This window comes from Pseudorca crassidens, chromosome 4 (assembly GCF_039906515.1).
Source record: "Pseudorca crassidens isolate mPseCra1 chromosome 4, mPseCra1.hap1, whole genome shotgun sequence".
Classification (NCBI taxonomy): domain Eukaryota; kingdom Metazoa; phylum Chordata; class Mammalia; order Artiodactyla; family Delphinidae; genus Pseudorca; species Pseudorca crassidens.
Window position 1 is genome coordinate 67,552,650 of NC_090299.1, and position 21,007 is coordinate 67,573,656.

General features: G+C 36.7%; 1 protein-coding gene across 2 annotated transcripts in view; it reads right to left on the minus strand.

The window, feature by feature from the left end:
• Positions 1-2,660: 2,660 nt before the first annotated feature.
• The window catches only part of KCTD8 (potassium channel tetramerization domain containing 8), a 257,513-nt gene continuing 239,166 nt past the window's right edge, over positions 2,661-21,007 (minus strand). The window contains exon 2 of one of the 2 annotated variants that reach the window (XM_067735847.1): positions 2,661-4,026. In XM_067735847.1, the coding sequence (XP_067591948.1) occupies positions 3,566-4,026 (461 nt within the window). In that variant the 3' untranslated portion in view covers positions 2,661-3,565. The remainder of the gene's footprint in view (positions 4,027-21,007) is intronic. The other variant, XR_010942980.1, reaches the window with a different exon arrangement.

Sequence of the window (21,007 nt, forward strand, 5' to 3'; positions counted from 1 at the left end):
TGCAAAATGGTATAGCCACTTTGGAAGACAGTCTGGCAGTTCTTTACGAAACTAAATATCCACTTACCACATGATCTAGTAATCACACTCTTTGGTATATACCCAAAGGAGTTGCAAACTACAACCAAACAAAAATCTATATATGGATGTTTATAGCAGCTTTATTCATAGCTGCCATAACTTGGAAGGATTGGAAGGAACCAAGTTGTCCTTCAGTAGGTGAATGGATAAACTGTGGTAAATCCAGACAGTGGAATATTATTCAGCACTAAAAAAAAAAAAAGAGCTATCAAGCCATGAAAAGACATGCAGGAACCTTAAATGCCTATTACTAAGTGAAAGAAGCCAAATCTGGAAATGCTATGTACTGTATGATTCCAATTATATAACATTCTGAAAAAGACAACCCTATGCAGACAGTAAAAAGAACAGCAGTGGCCAGTGGTTGGGGGAAGTGAGGAATGAATAAACAGAGCACAGATGATTAGGGGGGCAGTGAAAATACTCTGTGTGATACTATAACGATGGGTATGTGTCATTATGCATTTATCCAAACCCCCAGAATGTAAAATACTAAGCGTGAACAATAATGTAAACTATGGACTTTGGGTGATAACGATGCATCAGTGTAGGTTCATCAATTATAACCATGTACAATTCTGATGGGGGATGTTGATAATGGAGGAGGCTGTGCCTATTGGAGGGTAAGGGGTACACGGGAAATTTCAGTACCTTCCTCTCAATTTTGCTGTGAAACTAAAATTGCTAAGTTCTTTAAAAAAAGTAGGAAGCCTTAAAATGACTATGCAATACAATTGTGTCTACCTACCTGCAACCTGACACAGCACAGCAGCTGTTCTATAAATGTTTTCTGTCTTGCTAAGTTGCACCTTTCCTGGTCCTTTGGCTAGAGAGAGCAGGATTTTGTTGGGCCTTGCTTCTTCTGCACCTGTTAGTATTGCTGTGTTACCAGCTTCAGCGATGTATAGACAAAAAGAAAACCCAAGAAATTCCGTCACCATGCTGTTTTTTGATCCCAATGCTTCTAGCCAGCTTTCCTTCTTTTATGAGCCTTTCAGAGCCTCTTAAGTGTGTTTGTATATAATGTCCAGGGTTTTCAGTTATACTTAGTGGGAGAAATAAGGAAAAGTATATCTACTCCATTTTTCCAAAATTGAAAATCTCACAATTTCACTTTTGTTTCCTTTTCTCATCTTAGTTAGTACTCAATTTATGTTTCCACTTGAACTAATAATAAAACACCAGGTCACAAGTTAAGTAAATACTGTATATCAAACAAAAGGTATTCTCCAAAAATACTGAACTTCAATGACTTTCCAGCTCTTTGGACTTACGGTGATCCGCCAGATTTTATCTCCTGATTCTTTGGAAAAGAAGTTTTATACAGCAGTTTTAGTCTAACTCATCTTTGAATTTCGGAGTCTCCTTTTCTTCAGGGAAGAGTCCTCATTCTAGCTTCCTCCCTCGATTCTATGGTAAACCCAATTGGGACCAGCCATGATCTAGCCTCTGGTGAATGTGTAATGATTTGGGAGAATCAGACCATAAGCTTCTTCCCAAGGGCAATAGCTAGTAATTTGTATTTCTTGAATATGTTGTTAACCTTTGAGCCAAATGTTTGGTGTATGGTAAGTGCTCAATAGACTGATAGACAAATTCTTACCATTGCAATTCTATTTGAAGTTTTGTGTTGGGAAAAACTAGAGTAGGATGTGAAGTGTTCTTCAGATCTATTCCCTGCCTTGCACTGCTAGGCTTTGTATCACAGGGGGATCATCTCTATTAAATTAATTTTCCTAGGCTCCTTTGCGAACTGCTTCTACGTATATTGGGACAATGGAAAGTGTTCGTGGGGAATTGGAATGTGGGAAGGTAGGATAATTTCTCCCCTCTCTCTTTGTTTTGGGAGGTATCTTTGGAAGTGATTCTGACTCCTTAGTAGACATAGCTCTTTTTTTTCCTAATCTTTTTTTTTTTTAAATTGGAGTATAATTACTTTACAATGTTTAGTTTCTGCTGTACAATGAGGTGAATCAGCTATATTTTACATATATCCCCTCCCTCTTGGATCTCCCTCCTAAACCGCCCCCCAATCCCGCCCATCTAGTTCATCTCAGAGCACGGAGCTGAGCTCCCTGTGCTATACAGCAGGTTCCCACTAGCTATCTATTTTACACATGGTAGTGTATATATGTCAATCCTAATCTCCCAGTTCATCCCACCCTCCTCTTCCCACCATGTCCGCATGTCCGTTCTCTATGTCTGCATCTTTATTCCTGCCCTGCAAATAGGTTCATCTGTACCATTATTTTAGATTCCCATGTATGCATTAATATACGACATTTGTTTTTCTCTTTCTGACTCACTTCACTCTGTAGGACAGACTCTAGGTCCATCCACATTTCTACAAATGACCCAATTTCATTCCTTTGGATGGCTAATAGTCCATTGTATATATGTATCACATCTTCTTTATCCATTCATCTGTCGATGGACATTTAGTTTGCTTCCATGTCCTGGAAGCAAGTCTCTAGCTTGTCAACATTAAGGTTGAACATATCATTCTCCAGTTTGGGATTTTAAAGGAAAATTGAAGACAATATAACAACTGAATATTTTAAAAGAAGAGTCAATAGAGATCAAGGAATTCTAATATATTTTCCTTTTTTTAAACAAATACATAAAGCTCTTTACCATTTCCCTCAATTATTTTGATTAACATTATAGTCAGATCTTTCAGAGCATCATTATACCAATTTTCACAGCTCGATGTAAGGACTCATTTCACAGAAATAACCATGACTAGCATTAATAGATGAATGTCAGTGTCATAACACAAGATTATAAGGCATATTTACATCATCTTAACATACATACAGAACACCATACACATACACAAAAAAATCACAGATCCAGAACAAATAAGATTCAATCTCCTAGACAGCTTACATTTATAGGCTTTGCCTGAACCTTTCTTTTTTTTTTTTTTTTTGCTATTTTTTCATAATTTTTTCTTTCCAAGCAGCAAACAAATCTTCCCTACGTCTTGTGAATTATTTGTAACATTGTGCTCATGCAAACATAATACTTGTTTTATTGCATTAACATTTAAACAGTTTTGGATTTGGGTCCCCAAACCGTGATCTAACATTTTACTTGATGTGGCTTCATCCATATTGTCACTTTACTTGGAGTGATATGATGATTTTGTTTTTGGTGAGTTACAAAATGACAAACATGACCACAGTTCAAAAATCAAGATTCTAAGCTTCTTGGTCATGCACATTTTGCTTTCATTCTTGCAAAACGGTTTGAATCAGGAACACCATCTGATTCAACATGTACGAGTTTTCTTTTTTAAAAATCATATTTCTAAAAACAACAACAACAACAAAAAGAATGAAAGAAAATACTGTCCCACATCCACTGTTCACAAAAAGGAAGAGCAGCAAGAATCACACTGACCATTGTTAGTACACGGTCAGGTGGTGACACCGTAGTAAACACTGAACGTCATTGAAATACTGCAGGAATGTGATAATTACTATAACCCATACTTCTGTAACAGTTCAGACTGCCACTGGCGTTTGCGCTCTGGAAAATAATCTGGAATGTGGATTTTTTTAAAATCCTGAATACACTTTTTCATTTCTTCTTCCACACTTAGCTTCTCACAGACTTTCTTTTTGGAAAGATTGGTTTCCCGGGATTTGCTGATGAGTGTCTGAAAGAGTTCACTGTTTCTGCGTTTGTCTGGTGGGGGCATCCATTGCACAGGTGCTTTTTTGGAAGGACGATCCAATGTTAAGGTGTTAGGTTGGTGAGCTGTCGCCTGCTGGGCACTGGGTGGGTTGTCCTGGGGAGTGCTTGCCTCTGAGTGGCTGTCACAACTGGAAGTGGAGAGCTCATTACAGGAAGTCCCACTCTCACTTCCTTTATCTGTGACTTTGTCATGTTTCCTATCTTCATGCTCTTGTTTAGGTGACACTATTTTCTGAGATGGTCCTAAAAAGGAAAAAAGGAGTAGGAAAACTGAGTAAGAAGTGCGAAGGTCAAATTAAGCAAGCTTTATATTTTTTATATTAAACCAAGAACATTTAAGAAAAATGCCGTTTGTTGCACTAGTTTATATTTGAAGGATTAAATACAACACCTGGTGTTGTTAATGTATATTGAAACATGCAACATGGTGATTAAATATTTATAACAATAAAATTCGGGAGGTTTGCTTGATGAGCATTTATGCTATAAAAGATTTTCAGTAACTTTATGCCAAAAGAGATTTTTGTTATTTCAGTTACTAGTTCCTGAAATCTGAAAAAGATATCATATATAAATATTTTGCTAGTCCCATAACTATTTCACTAGACAGTTCAGTTCTGTTTTAGCGAACGGCATTAGTTGTCCTTTGCATATATATTTCACCATTATAAAAGCAGAAAGTGGGCTTCCCTGGTGGCGCAGTGGTTTAGAGTCCGCCTGCCGATGCAGGGAACACGGGTTTGTGCCCCGGTCCGGGAAGATCGCACATGCCGCGGAGCAGCTGGGCCCGTGAGCCATGGCCGCTGAGCCTACGCGTCCGGAGCCTGTGCTCCGCAACGGGAGAGGCCACAACAGTGAGAGGCCCGCGTACCGCTAAAAAAAAAAAAAAGCAGCAAGTACCATTGCTCTATTTTACAAAGTAGCAGCATTCTCCAGGCCCAGAAGTGCAATAGCATCATTTGTGCTTCTAAGAGAGAGGCTGGTTTAAATCTTATCCTCCATCTCTTAATCTTGCTTCCTGTCTATTTCCTTGGAGAGAATTATGAAAGTGATGTAAAATATATATGTGCCTAATATTATGCTGAAAAATAGGGTTGAAATATAGTATTCTCTTAAATTAAAAGGCTTACCATTTGAGGTAAATTACCTAAGAGGACAATTTTCAGAAAGTGATAGTTTGCCAAGACAATTATTTCAAATACACAAACAGTTTATTTCCAAGAGGGAGCATATATTATTCCCTTTGACTCTGCTGTGGGATTAGGACCTCCATCTAACATTTATTGAATACCACCACATACCCAGAACTATAATAAAACCTTGATTTAACTGGAGCCCAACCATTCAGAAATATAAGTTACCCAAATCTTATTTTTTTCTTGTAGTCAACTTTTATGAACAAGTTATATAAATCAGAATTGAAGGGAAAAGCATCAATATTTTAAGCAATTGCCTAGGGGATTCTGCTGTGCAGCCAGAATTGAGAACAACTGATCTAATTCAGAGGTTTCAACTTTAGCCACATATGGAATTACTTGGAAAGCTTAGATTATTGATGCCTTGGTCTTAACCCCAGACATCCTGCTTTAATGAAATGCTACCTGACCATCAGGTCATTTAATAAATTCAGATGATTTCAACATGCAGTCAAGATTATGAGCCTTTCCTCAGTCTAACATACATGAATTGAGTTAATAACCAATATGAATAGTTTATATAAGTCAGAAGGTGGGGAAACAAACCAACAAAAATACTTTTCATAATAGCACTTACTAAGTACTACCCACTGTTGGATGTTATCACCAATTTTCCTATTTAAAATCAGAAGAAAAAAACATTGATACCAGTTAGTATCAGTTAGTTGAGTGGGATTAAAGATTTTTAAAAGCTTTAGAACCTTTTGGAGTGATGAAAATATTCTTTATCTTGACTGTAGAGTTAAATACAGGACTGTACACATTTGTGAAAACACAGAATTGCAGAGCTAAAATGGATGGGTTTTTCTGTATGTAAACTATATCTGAATTAACCTAACCAAAAACATACAAAAAATCCAAAAAGCTTTAAAGAATGTGTACTTATTTGAGAGACGGTGTTAACCAATATTTCATACTTCCTTTGTCCACAATACAGTAAAAGCAGAACAAATGCAGATGCTTATGAAAGCTTAGTAAGAAAGTGCACTAATACATTTCAGAAGCATTTGCAACCATGGATTAAAGAAAACAGACACAAACAGTTGTTTCCTTTAAGTCTCTGCCATTTTCATTTATGGTAAGAGAGAAAGGGGGTGAATCTGAGGGATGGGGGTGGAGAAGATACACTTCCTAATACTCCTTGCTGACTTACCCACATCCATTCTGTACCCTCCACTGTCTTTAGTGGCTGATATGGGCACAAACCATGTCCTTAGGCTCCCCTGCCTTGCGGTTTTCAGTTGGATTCAGCCAGCGATAAAGACTGGCAAGATCAGGCGCTACCTGACCTCACCCCCAGGATTTCTGTGATCTGGTTTCATCTTTGGACCAAAAGGCACAGCCCTGTCTGGCAGCTCTCTCCACTTCTCTCCTTCCCCCCCTCCCTCTGCCACCCCTCTTTCTGGATTCCATTAAACTAGGCTCACATCTTCAGGCCTACAGGTATCAACCATTTGCACTGTAACTGGCATGAAGGTATTGCCTACACTGTTACAAACTGACAATATTCAACTGTGCTCAAATTACTCAACTGGATATGCCTTCTCTTTCTTCTGGGACCTTGACTGATAGACCCATACCGGTCATTAACCATCCATTGACTAGAAGGGTGTTATTTGTAGGATCAGTTTCTTTTTAGTGGCATCAGGTTTTAGTGGCAATAATATTGAAAAGGGAGTGAGTTTGAAGTCCTACTGAACTGGAATCAAATTCCAGCTCTCTGGCAAATAGTCTTGTGGACTTGAGCAAGATACTTAGCTTCCCTAAGTCTCAATTTCCTTATCTATAAAATGGTAGTGGTAGTACTTCCCTCATAGGGTTATTTTGAGATTAAATAAAATACCATACAAAAGGGCCTAGTACAGTAATTCTCAACATTGAGAGTATATCATTGTAATTTTTTAAAAAATGTACATATGTTCAGTCCCATCTCTGAAGATTTTAAGTTTGCTGAAGGGTTTGTGTGCATGTATTTACATGGAGGTCAGAGTGGTGAAGGAGGTATAGCATCTGCTTATCTAATTATCTTAATGGCAGAATGTGATCCCAAGCTGGCATGATGCCCACCAGCCTAGTAAAATGTAGGATATAAATAAATGGTTTTTACCCTTTCTGTCAATCTTCTGCATTTCTTTAACCAGAAATCTCCATAGAGGAATCTAAGATTTTCATTCCCAATAACGACTAAAGGATTAAATTGCAAATACCTGGGAAAACCAATTTATGTTTAAGGATAAATGATTGATGAGAATTTTTTTCCTGTTAATAGGCAGGGGAATAGAGCATTAGATAAAGATACCCAGGCAGAAAAGTAATAACATCAGAGAGGAAGACAGTACAGAAAGAGGATACTAGGTACCTCCAAAGCAAATGGTTCATTCTGTTTTTATTCACTGGGGAAAAACTGTTTAATGAGCTAGGCTAGCTGTTTATATACAGAGCTATATAAAGTCCATGTGTTAACTAAATAAATCACATATATACAGTTATTATGCCTAATGGCATTATAATTTATTCATGGAAATAAGACTCTTCCCCATCCCCTCCCCAAAATACACACAAGCAAATGCAGACTCCACAATACAGTAGGATGCAACATATGTATGATGGAAATGGACTGCTCTTGTTTGTAGTATAAGATGGAATCTCAAGGAAGACTTCTTTGAAGAAGGCATTGATCAGTTTAGCCAACAGAATTTTATTGAGCACCACTACGTTCCAGGCACTGTGCTGGGATCTAAAGGAAGCACATAATGGGTGCTCCAGTGAAGTTCACAGACTATTTTATGGTATTTTATAACATAAAGTGTTTAAAATGCATGCTGCACTGTAGAATATCTTCCACTATAGACTTTAAACTCTATGAAAAAAAATGGAGGTGGGAACCCGAATTTTCTATGGTCTTAAAAGCACCTTTTTTTTTTTTCCAAAAAAGAACTTGAAATAGGTACAGATATTAACAAGAATTAATAAATTTACACCTTTATTTCTCAGCCCTCCTACTTCTTAAGTTATCTTTGGCAAGATGGACTCCCAATCAAGAGACCAAATAGGTTCAGATGTTTACTTAAGAGAAAATGCATAACTTAATTTTGTCCACAATTTTTGGTTTGTTTTTGAAGTGTAATTGGTCTACAGAGCTATGTTAGTTCCTGCTACACAACATAGTGATTTAATATTTCTATACATTCCAAAGTAGTCACCACAATAAGTCTATTTATGTCACCATACAAAGATATTACATAGTTATTGACTATATTCCCCACATTGTACATTTCATACCTGTGAATCATTTATTTTGCAACTGGAAGTTTGTACCTCTTAATCTCCCTCACCTATTTCATATATATATATATATATATATATATATATATATATATCTATATCTATCAATCACATCTTCTTTAGCCATTCATGTATTGATTGGCACTTAGATTCCTTCCCCATCTTGGCTATTGCAAATAATGCTGCAATGAATATAGAGGTGCACACATGTTTTCTAGTTAGTATTTTCATTTTCTTTGGGTAAATATCTAGGAGTGGAATTGCTGGATCATATGTTAGTTCTATTTTTAATTTTTTGAAGAACCCACTTTTTTTTTTTTTTTCTGGTACGCGGGCCTCTCACTGTTGTGGCCTCTCCCGTTGCGGAGCACAGACTCCAGACGCGCAGGCTCAGCGGCCATGGCTCACGGGCCCAGCCGCTCCGCGGCATGTGCGATCTTCCCGGACCGGGGCACAAACCCGTGTCCCCCGCACCGGCAGGCAGACTCTCAACCACTGCGCCACCAGGGAAGCCCAAGAACCCACTTTTGAATGTATAGAATACTATGATAGTTCTTTGTATAAATCATTAAGGGTAATAGTCTCCTTTTGATTTATGTCAGAATTTTTGATGAGGCATAATATATTATAAATGCTATTTGATTAAGCATACTTTAAATAATTACTGATAACAGTGGATTGAAATTGGGAGAAAGATATAACAATAAAATGATTTATGTGTTTTTTATGACATGAAATGTAAGAAAAATAAATGAATTAAGAGGAAATAATCATTTACTCTGGTTGCTTAGTTTTCTGTGGATGCCTGCTAATTGTAGGCTTCCAGGGATAGTTTAACACTTGACGTCATTCCATTCAATGATCCAAAGCTGCTTGAAATGCCTTAGCACAACATGAATAATAATTTAAATAGCACTAAGTCCTGTATAGATGGGAACAGCATGATGGTCAGAAACTTCTCTGTGTTTCTTCCGATAATAATATAATCAAATATATATCTAAGTGATCTTCCTAAAAGCATTTTGCCCTCTGAGTTGCAGCACCAATCAGACAGCATAAGAAAAGAAAATGAAGTATGATTTGGTGGCTTAATCAGCTGGGCTTTCTTCCATCACATAAAGAGACTAATGAATAATTATTAGAATAGGCAACAAATCAGTGAACGAGAAAATCTCACACCTATTTAAGATTTAATTTTAAAAAGGAATTAGCTATTTAAAAGTCCAATATATATGTGCAGCTAGAAACTTTCCAAAAAGTATTTGGAAAATTAAATCTTCCACTTTTCATTTGACTATGTGCCATTAAATAGACTAGGATTTTCATCCAGGAGTTGATTGTCTTTCAGGGGGATTTATAGCCTTACCTAGGAGACCTGCAAGCCAGCTACCTAGGTCATGCTGCTCCACAACTAATTTTTAAAAGAACAGTCAGTACACACATGCACACACACGTAACGTACATTCTGTTCCTTTATTATGCTCACACCTTTCTTCACTGTGGGAAAAGCCTTGGAAGATCTGAGTCTGAGCTTGTCTCAGCCTCTCTAGGCAAGTACTTTGTGCTGGTCATATCACCTCTCTAATATTTGGTGTTGCTGGTTAAAATTTTTGGCTTGGCCCCTAGATTCATTTATGTTATAAAGTTCTATAATTCTAAATTATATAATGAATAGGAAAGACTTTTCCATGTAATAAAATTCTAATCAAATATTAAATATAAAACATGAAAGAGTCCCCGTTAATAGAAATTACCTCTTAGAATGGAGAAACAAATTCAATTTCAACTTAAGTACTTCACAGAATTACAGGGTTCAAGGATAACTTTCTTCCACGTTCATTGATAGGAAGGGTAGTTCTATAAGAGATTATCAACTTACATTTGTTTCATTAAATCTATCCTTGTCACTGAAACGCCAGCAATGAGAATGATGCTTAAGGCAACACAGTGCAGATTGGCTGAGCTCACATCCTAGTTCAAGGACTTACTAGGTGTGCTTTTTTGGCCAGGTTACTTACTTTCTTTGGGCCTCTGTTTTCTCATGTTTAAACTTCACTGAGTTGCAGCAAGGATTCAGTGAGCTAGCACATGTGAAGTACTCAGGATGTGCCCGGCAAGTGTAAATGCTCACAGTGTTCATTATTATTATTATACAGAATAAACATCCAGTGCTATTTGGCTACAGTATGGCATAGCCGTTTTTCTGAATATTGACAGTACTGAATGAGGAATCCAAATATTTCCACTCTAATTTTGGTCCACACATAGAACCCATGAACATATGAATTTCAGGCAAGTCACTTATTTCTCTAAGCCTGAGTATTTTTTAGTCTATTAAAAATGAAATAAGAATAGTAATTCCATGGCTTCCCTGGTGGAGCAGTGGTTGATAGTCCGCCTGCCGATGCAGGGGACACAGGTTCGTGCCCCGGTCCGGGAGGATCCCACGTGCCGCGGAGCGGCTGGGCCCGTGGGCCATGGCCGCTGGGCCTGCGCGTCCGGGGCCTGTGCTCCGAACGGGAGAGGCCACAACAGTGAGAGGCCCACATACCGCAAAAACAAAAACAAAAACAAAAACAAAAACAAAAACAAGAATAGTAATTCCTAGTCATATAGCCATAATAAGAAAGGAGATAATAGATGTCAAAGCAATTTTCCTGTAAAGTTCTCTATAAGTGATTTGAGAGGCTATTAAGTATTGAATTCTCATGTCCAAAAAGGAACTTATTTGAGAAAATAAAACACAAATGCTCTCTTTTGAGTTATTAAAATGTGTGAATTAAAAGTAATAGTAAAAACATTACATTAAACAAAATATACTACATTGAAGGTATCACAATGGGCCAAAACTTGTAAAACTGGGCAAAATGGGGTTTTCAATTAATTACATTGGGTTTTATTATACTGATAGAAAAAGGAGGAAATGATAGCTTTTCTAAGTCATTTGGGTGAATAGTGTCATACAGAAATTAATCATTAATATTTTTATCTTTAAAAAAGGCATGTGACTACTGGGTAGTTCTGGGTGTAGACACATTCAGTACTAGTACTTCTTTATTTTTTTCTCAGAATACACAGGGATTTCCAAGTATGGTCTATGTGGATAACTGCACACTTGAAAAAACCTTTTATTTTAATCTCTTTACCTGCCTAGTGATGATAAAAAAGACTGAATATGTAAAATGTGTCTTCCACAGGCACAATTCCCAGAAGGGAAATTACCCTTTAATAGTACTAAACTCAATGGTGTGTGAATGGTTATGTGGTACTTGAACAGAATGAACCAATCTGTCTTAAATATTAGCACCACATGCCTCTAAGTATTAAGCAGTTTAGTCAAAAAGGGAAAAAGTCCATTTCAATTTGATAAACATTTGTTGAGCAGCTACTATGTACCAGGCCTCACAGTGTTAGTTTCAAGAGGAAGGACACACACACACACACACACACACCACACCACACCACACACACACACACACACACCACACACACACACACACACACACAGAGTCCCTGGAATCAAGTAGTCCAGGCTTAGTGTGACAAGCACAGTAATGCAGCTATATCTAAAGTGTGAATGGGACAGGAAGGAGAGAGCAGGAGTAAATGGTGATTGGAATGAGCTAAGGAAAGGGGATCATTTTTAATTCATCAGTTAAAATCTGCATATAAACTATAGTCAGCCCTCCTCTGTATCTGTGATTCCCCCCTTAGCTGAAGTATTGAAAACTAAATTGAAATTTAAAGATCATATGGGAGATGCATTCATCTTAGAGTAAAAAGGCTATTTGAATGAATAAAAACTAATTTTTATTTATTTATTTTTAAATTTTTGTATTATTTTTATTATTTTTTAAGTTTTTTTGTTAGTTATCTATTTTATACATATTAGTGTATATATGTCAATCCCAATCTCCCAGTTCATCCCACCACCACCACCACCCCACCACTTAAAAACTAATTTTTATATGAGAAAAATTAAACTCATTTCTTTATGTTTTTTATAATCTCTGCTATCATTACTTGACCACTTCTATGAATGAAAGTGAATAGGAAAGAAAAGTAAAGAAGGGTAATTTGAAAAGAGAAACATTTTGTGGTATTCTTTCTTCCACACTAACATGATTGGCCACTAACCCACTCTTCTGTTTCTTCTTGTACCTGTTAACTTTTTTCTCTATCTTTTTATTTACAGTGTATCTCCCTGTCCTTAAATTGTAAATGCCTTGAAGACAAAAGCTGTGCCTTTGTAGCCTATCATGAAGCCTTCATCAGAGTAATTGCTTAACCAAATTAATAAAATGAAAATGATCTTCACTCCTTTGAATTTCTATAGTATCTACTACTGACTGAATTTCTATAGTATCTACTACTGACTATATCATTTGTTTGGTACTTAGCATTCACTACCTTTTATGTTACTAAATATTCACCTAAATGACCACTGAGTAGTAATGATGCTCCCATAATCCACACACAAATGTCCGTTCCAAAGTCACATATCCAGTGTCCTATCTTCCTCAAAAGGGTTATACAGTTGACCCTTGAACAACATGGAGGTTAGGGACACCCTCTGTGCAGTGAACAATCTGAGTATAAGTTACAGTCAGCCCTCCATACCTGTGGCTCCTCCGTATTTATGGTTCTGTATCCTCAGATTCAACCAACCGTGGATCGTGTAGTACTGTAGTATTTACTATTGAAAAAATTTGCATGTAAGTGGACCCACACAGTTGGAACCCATGTTGTTCAAGGGTCAACTGTAATTTCCATGAGGTCAGAGACTGTGTCTTAAGTTTCCTTGTATCACTCAGTTCAAGAGGCTGATTTGTTTTATCATTGAATCAAAGATACTAATAAGTGAATAAGAAAAAGTAATGTAGCACTGGGAAAAAATATACGAGAAAATATACATTTAATGGAACGTATTTTGGAGGAAGTTTTAAAAGTAATCTTATCACCTTCCTCCCATTCTATAAATCTGTATCTTCCTGTTAGTTATTTCTATAGATTATACCCAAGTCACCTATGACTACCCAATGGATTCATCTTTTATTTCCAATTATTTTCCAAGTGTTTTTAATTCTACTCTTCCACTGGCACTTGAATCTACCCCTTCATTTCTATTCCCATTTTCACCACTTATAACTGGTTTCTCATTATTTCTTACTGTCTCTTAACCAGTTCTCTGACTCCATTTTAGTTTGATTTCAAACTATTCCCTACATCATTGCTAAATAAATATTCCTAAAGTCTAATTCCATGTACAGAAACCTTCTAAATAGTTCCTTTGCACATAGAATGAAAACTCTGTGCCACATTTTGGCACTGAAAACTGTCCTCAGTGTGACCCAAATGATTATTGCAGCCTATCTTGTAATGTTCCCCATATATCAGCCAAAATACACTTATTGTTCCTGGTAAATGCCTTGCTTTATCCATGCTATTTCCCTCCTTCTGGATTGTATACCTTCCTTGCTCCAAAGGACAGTAACACTTTCAAAGCCTGCTCCAAATGGTGCTTTCAGCATCAAACCTTCCATTCTCACATTTGGATGTGATTTCTTGCTCTCTAATGACCCACTGCACTTTGTTTGAGTCTACCAAGTATTGAGCTTATCTTGTCTCAAATAATAGTTATTTTTATACTAATTTTAACTTGCATCCCTGAGTTCTGCCCCACAAGACACACAGACAAACACTCATACAATCTCTGTTAGTCATTATTGAACAGAGATTTTATTTTATCTTTGTATTTCCTGGAGCTCCACCCTCATGACAAAGCTCATAATTATTCAGTAACTATTGAACTGAATAAAGTGAAATTAGTATAATCTACAAAAGAATGTCTAAGCACATAGGGAATTTTTTATCCCCAAAGAAGTTTTGTTTTGTTTTGTTTTAACTAAAAGAGATAAACCCAAGTATAACTAAGCTCATAGGGTATAACAAAAACAAACAAAAAATAAGGGTGAAGATATGAACTTTCAGCAGTGATCTATAAGAAGGACCTCACAGTCTCTCTAGTAAGTGAAAATATTCTTTCGAGAAAGTCCCTATGTTATCTCCTTCAGGTTACAAAAGAGAAGTGAAAAGTTTTGGGGAACCACATATAATAATGAAAGACATTTTTCTTTGTTGTGCAGAGAATTCTACATCACTTATGTGATTGTACCTGATGCTTGCACATAAATATGCCTAGGAGAAAAGGTATTAAGTGTTCACTTGTCCATTCAGAATCCCTGTCACATGCAAAATGTTTACCAACACCTTGCAAGAAGTCTACATTTAAAACTGGTCTTCATATTCACTCACGGGAGCTAAGATTCTGTGGCACATGTACCCATTTTGTATTAAAAAATAAAAATAATAAACAAGAACTCCAGAAAGATGCCCTGGTTTCTTTTGAATCTTGAAATTAAGATCTGCTCATTCCCAGGTTCCCAGATTTGAATTCACCACACCTTATTATTGATGGATGTCTGACATTGTCCCCATGTGCCGAAGTAGTCATCTTCTAATGACCTCCTCTATCACAGGCACATACTGTATAAGAGGGATAATTTACCCGGCTTTCAAATTTGTGAACACAAGCCCACTCATGCTTGTTCCATATCTGTAACTTGTGGATCTTAATACCTACATGGTGCTTGGCAAGGATTGAGAGGTTGTATCCACAGCACATCTGATGGCCGTGGGAGGATAAAAAGGAGCCCTGTAACTATAGGTTGGGGTGCACTTAGGGTGTGCTGTGTATAACAAATTGAAATGAACAAAAAACCATGCTGGTTGTAAATTATCCTTGCCTGTTACAAACTGCTAAAAGAAAAAACCTGATGACAACAGAGGAAGCAGAGTTTGTGAGGAGGCAAAAACAAAACAAAACAAAAGGAAACAAACAAACAAAACCAGGCTAATACTCTTGGGTCCCAGGAGCAGCAGTGATTGCCGGCAGAAAGTCATAGCTAAGGGGATTTGCTTGTCAGATCACTTCAGAATCTGAGTGCCTTCCTACCAATAAACATTTCCAAGTACTTCCAACAATGGCCAGCGAGATGACACTTCTTACAGCTGCCATATTGTTTAATGTGAGTGCCACCTCTTTTCCCTTTGAGATGTATAAAAGTGTACCTGTTATAGAAGCAGCTATACAGTGAATGGAAAAAGGAAACATAAATGTTTACAGCAGGGTTTAATTTCATGTTGTGTGACAACGAAAAACTGCTCAGCCTTTGAAAACAGCAAGACAGTGTTTGAAGTAAAGTTCTGACACCTACTAGCTACGTGCCAAAATGTTTCTTTGAGATTCATTTTCCAATTTTGCTTAAGAAGGATTAAAACTATGGTACCTCCCTCCTAGAACTGCTTTAAGGAAGGCTATGTATGAGGAAGAGCCTAACAGTAGGCTGAAAAGTGCCCCCAGAAAAGACATCCCGTCCTAATCCTTGGAACCTGTAAATGTCACCTCATAGGACAAAGTCTTAGCAGTTGTGATGAAGGATTTGGGGTTGGTGAAATTATTCTGGATTTTCTGGTTGGACTCTAAATTAATTACAGGTATCCTTGCAAGAAGGAGTTAGAGGGAGATTTCATACACATACAGGAGGAGGATGCATTGTGGTCACAGAGTCAGAGATTGGAGTGATTTGGCTGCAAATCAAGGAATGCTGGCAACCACCAGAAGCTGGAAGGGGCAATTTTCCCCTGGAACCTCTGGAGGCAGTGTGGCACTGCTGTCACCTTGATTTCAGCCTGGTGAAAATGATTTTGCCCTTCACCCTTCTGGAACTATGAGACAATAAATTTCTGTTGTTTTAAGCCAGCAAATTTATGGTAATTTGTTACAACAGCCATTGGAAACTAACACAAGTCTATTTAGTCTAATGTCTGGCCCTTGGTCAATGCTGAGTTATGGCATTTATATAAGTGAACATGGTATTATCCTTAATAATGGATGATATTGGATCTGAATTATAGGATCTTAGTTTCTCGACTAAAACACAATCTCTTGCAATCTCTGCCAAAATGCCATCCTGTATCTTTTCCAAATAATAGCCCTTAAGATTTTGGAAAACAGTTATCATGTCTAGTGTAAGTTTTCCCCAATTATGTAAATCAACTATTATTTGCATAATGAATTTTACAGTTCCCTAACGATGTCACATCTGTTCCCACAATACACTCTTCTCTTTCTACACACACACACACACACACACACACACACACACACTCACCTTCCCCACCCTACATACACACATTATATATATACATATATCACAAACTGTCTCTCATCTATAACTGATTCCATACACATCTCTAGCGCCTGACCATTCTTTGACATACTAGCATCAGATTTTACCGCTTTCTGGACATCTAAACTTCAAACACCATATGCCAAAAAATGACGAATGACCACACTATTCTTTCCCCTATAAACCAGTTCCTCCTCTAACGTTTTCTATTTTTCTTTTTTATAAAAGCACCACAATCTTCTGAATCTCATAGGTTTGAAATCTTAGTCATCTTCATTATTCCTGTTCCTACCCCTCTATTGATCCCTTCCTCATATGAACAGTTACCTAACCCTACTGAGTGCTCTTTGATAGCATCTCAATCATTTCCCTCATTTCAGTTGTCACCCTCACAATTATGATCCTCATTAATCTTTTGTAATGACCTTTTAACCTCTTACTGAACCTACTGAAATGACATTCTAGAGATTTTTTCATCTCTAATATCTACCTCCTGTTATCCACGCTGAGAACCTAGATACATATCACTGAAACATAGCTCTTCTTATAGTATCTGTTCTCTGAAAATGACAATGGCTTTCAAAACAAATCCAAATTTCTTACCACATAAACAAGACTTCCCATGACATGGTCCCAGTTTAAACTCCAAAACTCATTTTCTATTACCAACCTATTCAAGCCAAATTAGAGATAATTAGTATTATCCTAAACACCATGTGTATTTTTGTCTTTAATTCTTCACCTATGCAAATGATAGGTTGATCTCTGTTTTGTAACATACTTAAACATATGGAGTAAATTCTTTATTGCCTGTGTGTGTATGTGTGTCTGAAAATATATGTGGCGCCCCTAACCATCTATGTAATAGACTCCGAGCCCAAGGAGTATATTTATAACCTAGACTGGGACAACCATAATACCTTACCCACCCAGCCCCATATTCTAAGGCGAAGATGACAGGTAGGAGGCAAGCAGCCTGGGTAGTTCAATAGCAGGAAATCCCTGGGATATTTTAAACTGTTGATGGGGGGAAAGAAAGAGAAGACCTTTACATGTCTGGTGAAACGCTCTTGGATGTGACTTCAGATGACTAAGTGCCCAGCCCGCAACTAGAGTAGAAGAGAATGAGAGAGGAAAGGAAGCCTTAACAGTGTTGGGGGTGTCTGACTCAGTGATCCCTCTAGCCAGTTCCACCTGTTGGACAAGTATTTTAGACAGAATAAAATATTAATCTCACCAGAAAAATCCTTTTTATAAACCTGTTTAGATATTTTATTAGATGCAAACAGCCTTGAAATATAACTGAAATCTCTCTTCTTGAAGCAAGTTGAGTGACATGGTTGTATTCATCATTGGAAAACTCTGATGCTTAATGCTTAATGCATAAACAAATATTTTATGTTACTGGTCAGAAAAGTTGGGGAAATTTAGAATGAGTTAGGCAGAAATAAATATATAATCAGTGTGTATTTATGAACAAATCATTTCAAAAGTAATATATACAACTGAAAGCCTGTCAAGGACTTACTTTTATTCTACTAACGGGACCATGGGCCCCCCATCCCTGTGTTAAAACCTGTGACCAGGGTGGGGAAGCCACTGCTATTGTTCCAGACCTATCCTCATCCATTCCTTAGTCCTGGGGGAAAAGGTCTGTTTCAAGAAGGAGACTGGGGTGCAAAGTAAACACAAAGATATACACACACACAAAGTTGATATTGCTTTATTACGTAAATGTGCTTAAATTAAAAAATCATGACGTTTTGGAGTAAAGTAACTGTATCGCACCATCCCATAGCAACACATCACCGTGTGTCATGTTTTTCTGTGTGTCACTAGTAAAGGAGATGAGCTGAAGCAAACATAATAATACAAGCAGGGCAGTTTTATACTTAGTTCATATTTTACCAAGTGAGTCAAAGGTTGTACTGATACTGAACATTTATTGAATGCTTACTATGGACCAGGCACCATGCTAAGTGCAATATGCTAGCATTGTACCTACAACTCACAATAACTTTATAAAGGAAGCACCTATTATGACTATTTTACACATGAGGAAAGCGAGGCATAGAGAGGTTATATTACCTGATGGGTCACATTTGGAAGTGGCAGAAACAGGAGTCAGAGGCAGATGTCTGACTTCAGAGCTTATGCTGAGTTAGGCTCTGAGATGCATTGCCTCAAAAACCCTGAAAACATTGTTAACGCCATGAAATCCTAAACTAGATCTACAACTAGTCATGAATTTCAAGCCCTGAAAAGATTAAACTCAGATGCACATCTGTGAAAATTTTGGGATAAAAGTGTCTAACTCTACTTGACTATGATAATTTCTGTAGATCATTTGTAATATTCAATTATGTTATAACATGTCTATTTAAAAAAAAACAAATTAAAAAGTCTAAATGTGTAAAAATGCAGATTGTGCTTTCTAACTCAGTTCCTTGAGATTATTACTGGGACCAAAACACTTTAACCAGGAAATCTGTAACAAATGTAAGATTTTCCCATTTTGAAACAAATGCTTATGTTGTTATATCTTCTGAAACACATATTTTTGTAAATTTAGACCTATAAAAAAGGCTCTTTTACATTAACTGGGTAGGCACAGATCAAGAAACAAGTACGGTTTAAATGAAAATTATATATTTAAATGTGAATTCCACTTTAAACTTTACAGAGTGAAAATAATTAAGAAGGAGATAAGAAGATGTAGAATTATAGCAGAAAAGAAACAGAGAGGATGAGGGAATTATCTCAGGACTCATGACTTGCCAAATTCTATAATATATTCCAAAATATCAGAATTAGATTTGTATAATACGGCATCTTTAAGACTGAACCTTTCAATGATGTGTGTCTCTTGATCAGGAAAGGTTCTGACAAAGGCCAGATGTGTTTGCTAAGAGCTTTTGGAGCCTAATTAAATAATGAGTAGATTCTGTCAGGGTTGAGATGCCTTGAACTTTTCATGTCACTTCATAGTGCACTTTAGTCTAAACCTAATATTTCAATAACAGCAGTAACATCAATCTTCCTTTCTGACATTAAAGCCTTACAGATGAAAAGATTGTGAGGTGGTACCTGTGAAACTGTTACAAGATAAAAAGATGTACTGGTAGCGCCTTCTATGTAGATCAATCAATATGGTTATGTAAAGGGAGAATTTGCACTGGGAATACATTAGGAAAACCATGTTTAATTACAAGATATATTAATGATTATTCATTAAAAGCTTGAAGATAGCACTTTTAAAATATAGGCAGCATAACTAAAAGAGTATGCCCCCAGTGTGATGCATATTGAATAACTCTTCATGAAGTGCTGAGAACACAGGATTCACAGAAATGAGTAGTCTGCTTTGACTTTATGTAGTTCAGTGAAAGTGATCTGGGGTGGTCATTCTTTGTTCACTTTATAAAACTTACTTAAACAAACTATGTACAATTTGAATGAAAAATTCAAATATATGCATTCCTTTTAGGGTAAAAATTTCCATAACAAGGAGCTAAACTAGAGCTACAATTACTCAATAATGAGAACTATATATAAAGATCACTACTTAGTTAGAAATTATGATTTACATTATAATTGATTTTAGTACAACTATGACTGTATGTCAGCATTAGAGAAGTACAAAAAAAAAGTGAAATCAATGATTAAAGACTCACAGCTCCTTTGCTTGAATGACTGGGTGCTCCATGTGCCTTTAATAAACAGTGAAATACTTTGCAAGCAACACTGCAAAGGCTAAAGGTCACATAGAACACAGAAGATTCTGATTTTGTAGATCAAAGAGCAAATGAGAATGGTTAATGTTTGTCTTTATTGGTTTAATTCTATCAATTTCTATCATTTTTGTTTACAACAGCAAAAACATGCATATAATTAGAAAAAAAACTTTATAATGGAAATCTCAAATAAACAACCTAACTTTAAACCTAAATCAATTAGAGAAAGAAGAACAAAAAACCCCCACATTTAGCAGAAGGAAAGAAATCGTAAAGATCAGAACAGAAATAAATGAAAAAGAAATGAAGGAAACGATAGCAAAGATCAATATATGGTACATAGACCAGGCTGAGATGATCACACTTGACCTATTTGGTGACATAAGAAGTTCAGGTAGAATTCAAGAAACCAGTATTGAAAGAAGCCCCAGGAAATGGTGATAGGCTAAGAAATCCTCTGTCCATTACAGAGTTTTACTCTTTGAGTATAAAAGGTGAACACAGCCTTTAAGAAGAGGTTCCACTCAGCTTTCTTAGAAAGAAAATTTCTCAATTACCCCAGCAATTATCCCTGTACTATTCACTTATATTCTCTGTGAAAACAGTTCCTAATCATTGCCATAACTGTAATACAGTAATTGCATTCAGTGTTTAACCAAAGGCACTGTTGCTAATTATTTTTACAACAGTTTTACTGAGTCAATACCGATCAGTGTCATCTCTCATATTTGCCCTGTGTTTCCTGCCAGCTGCTAGC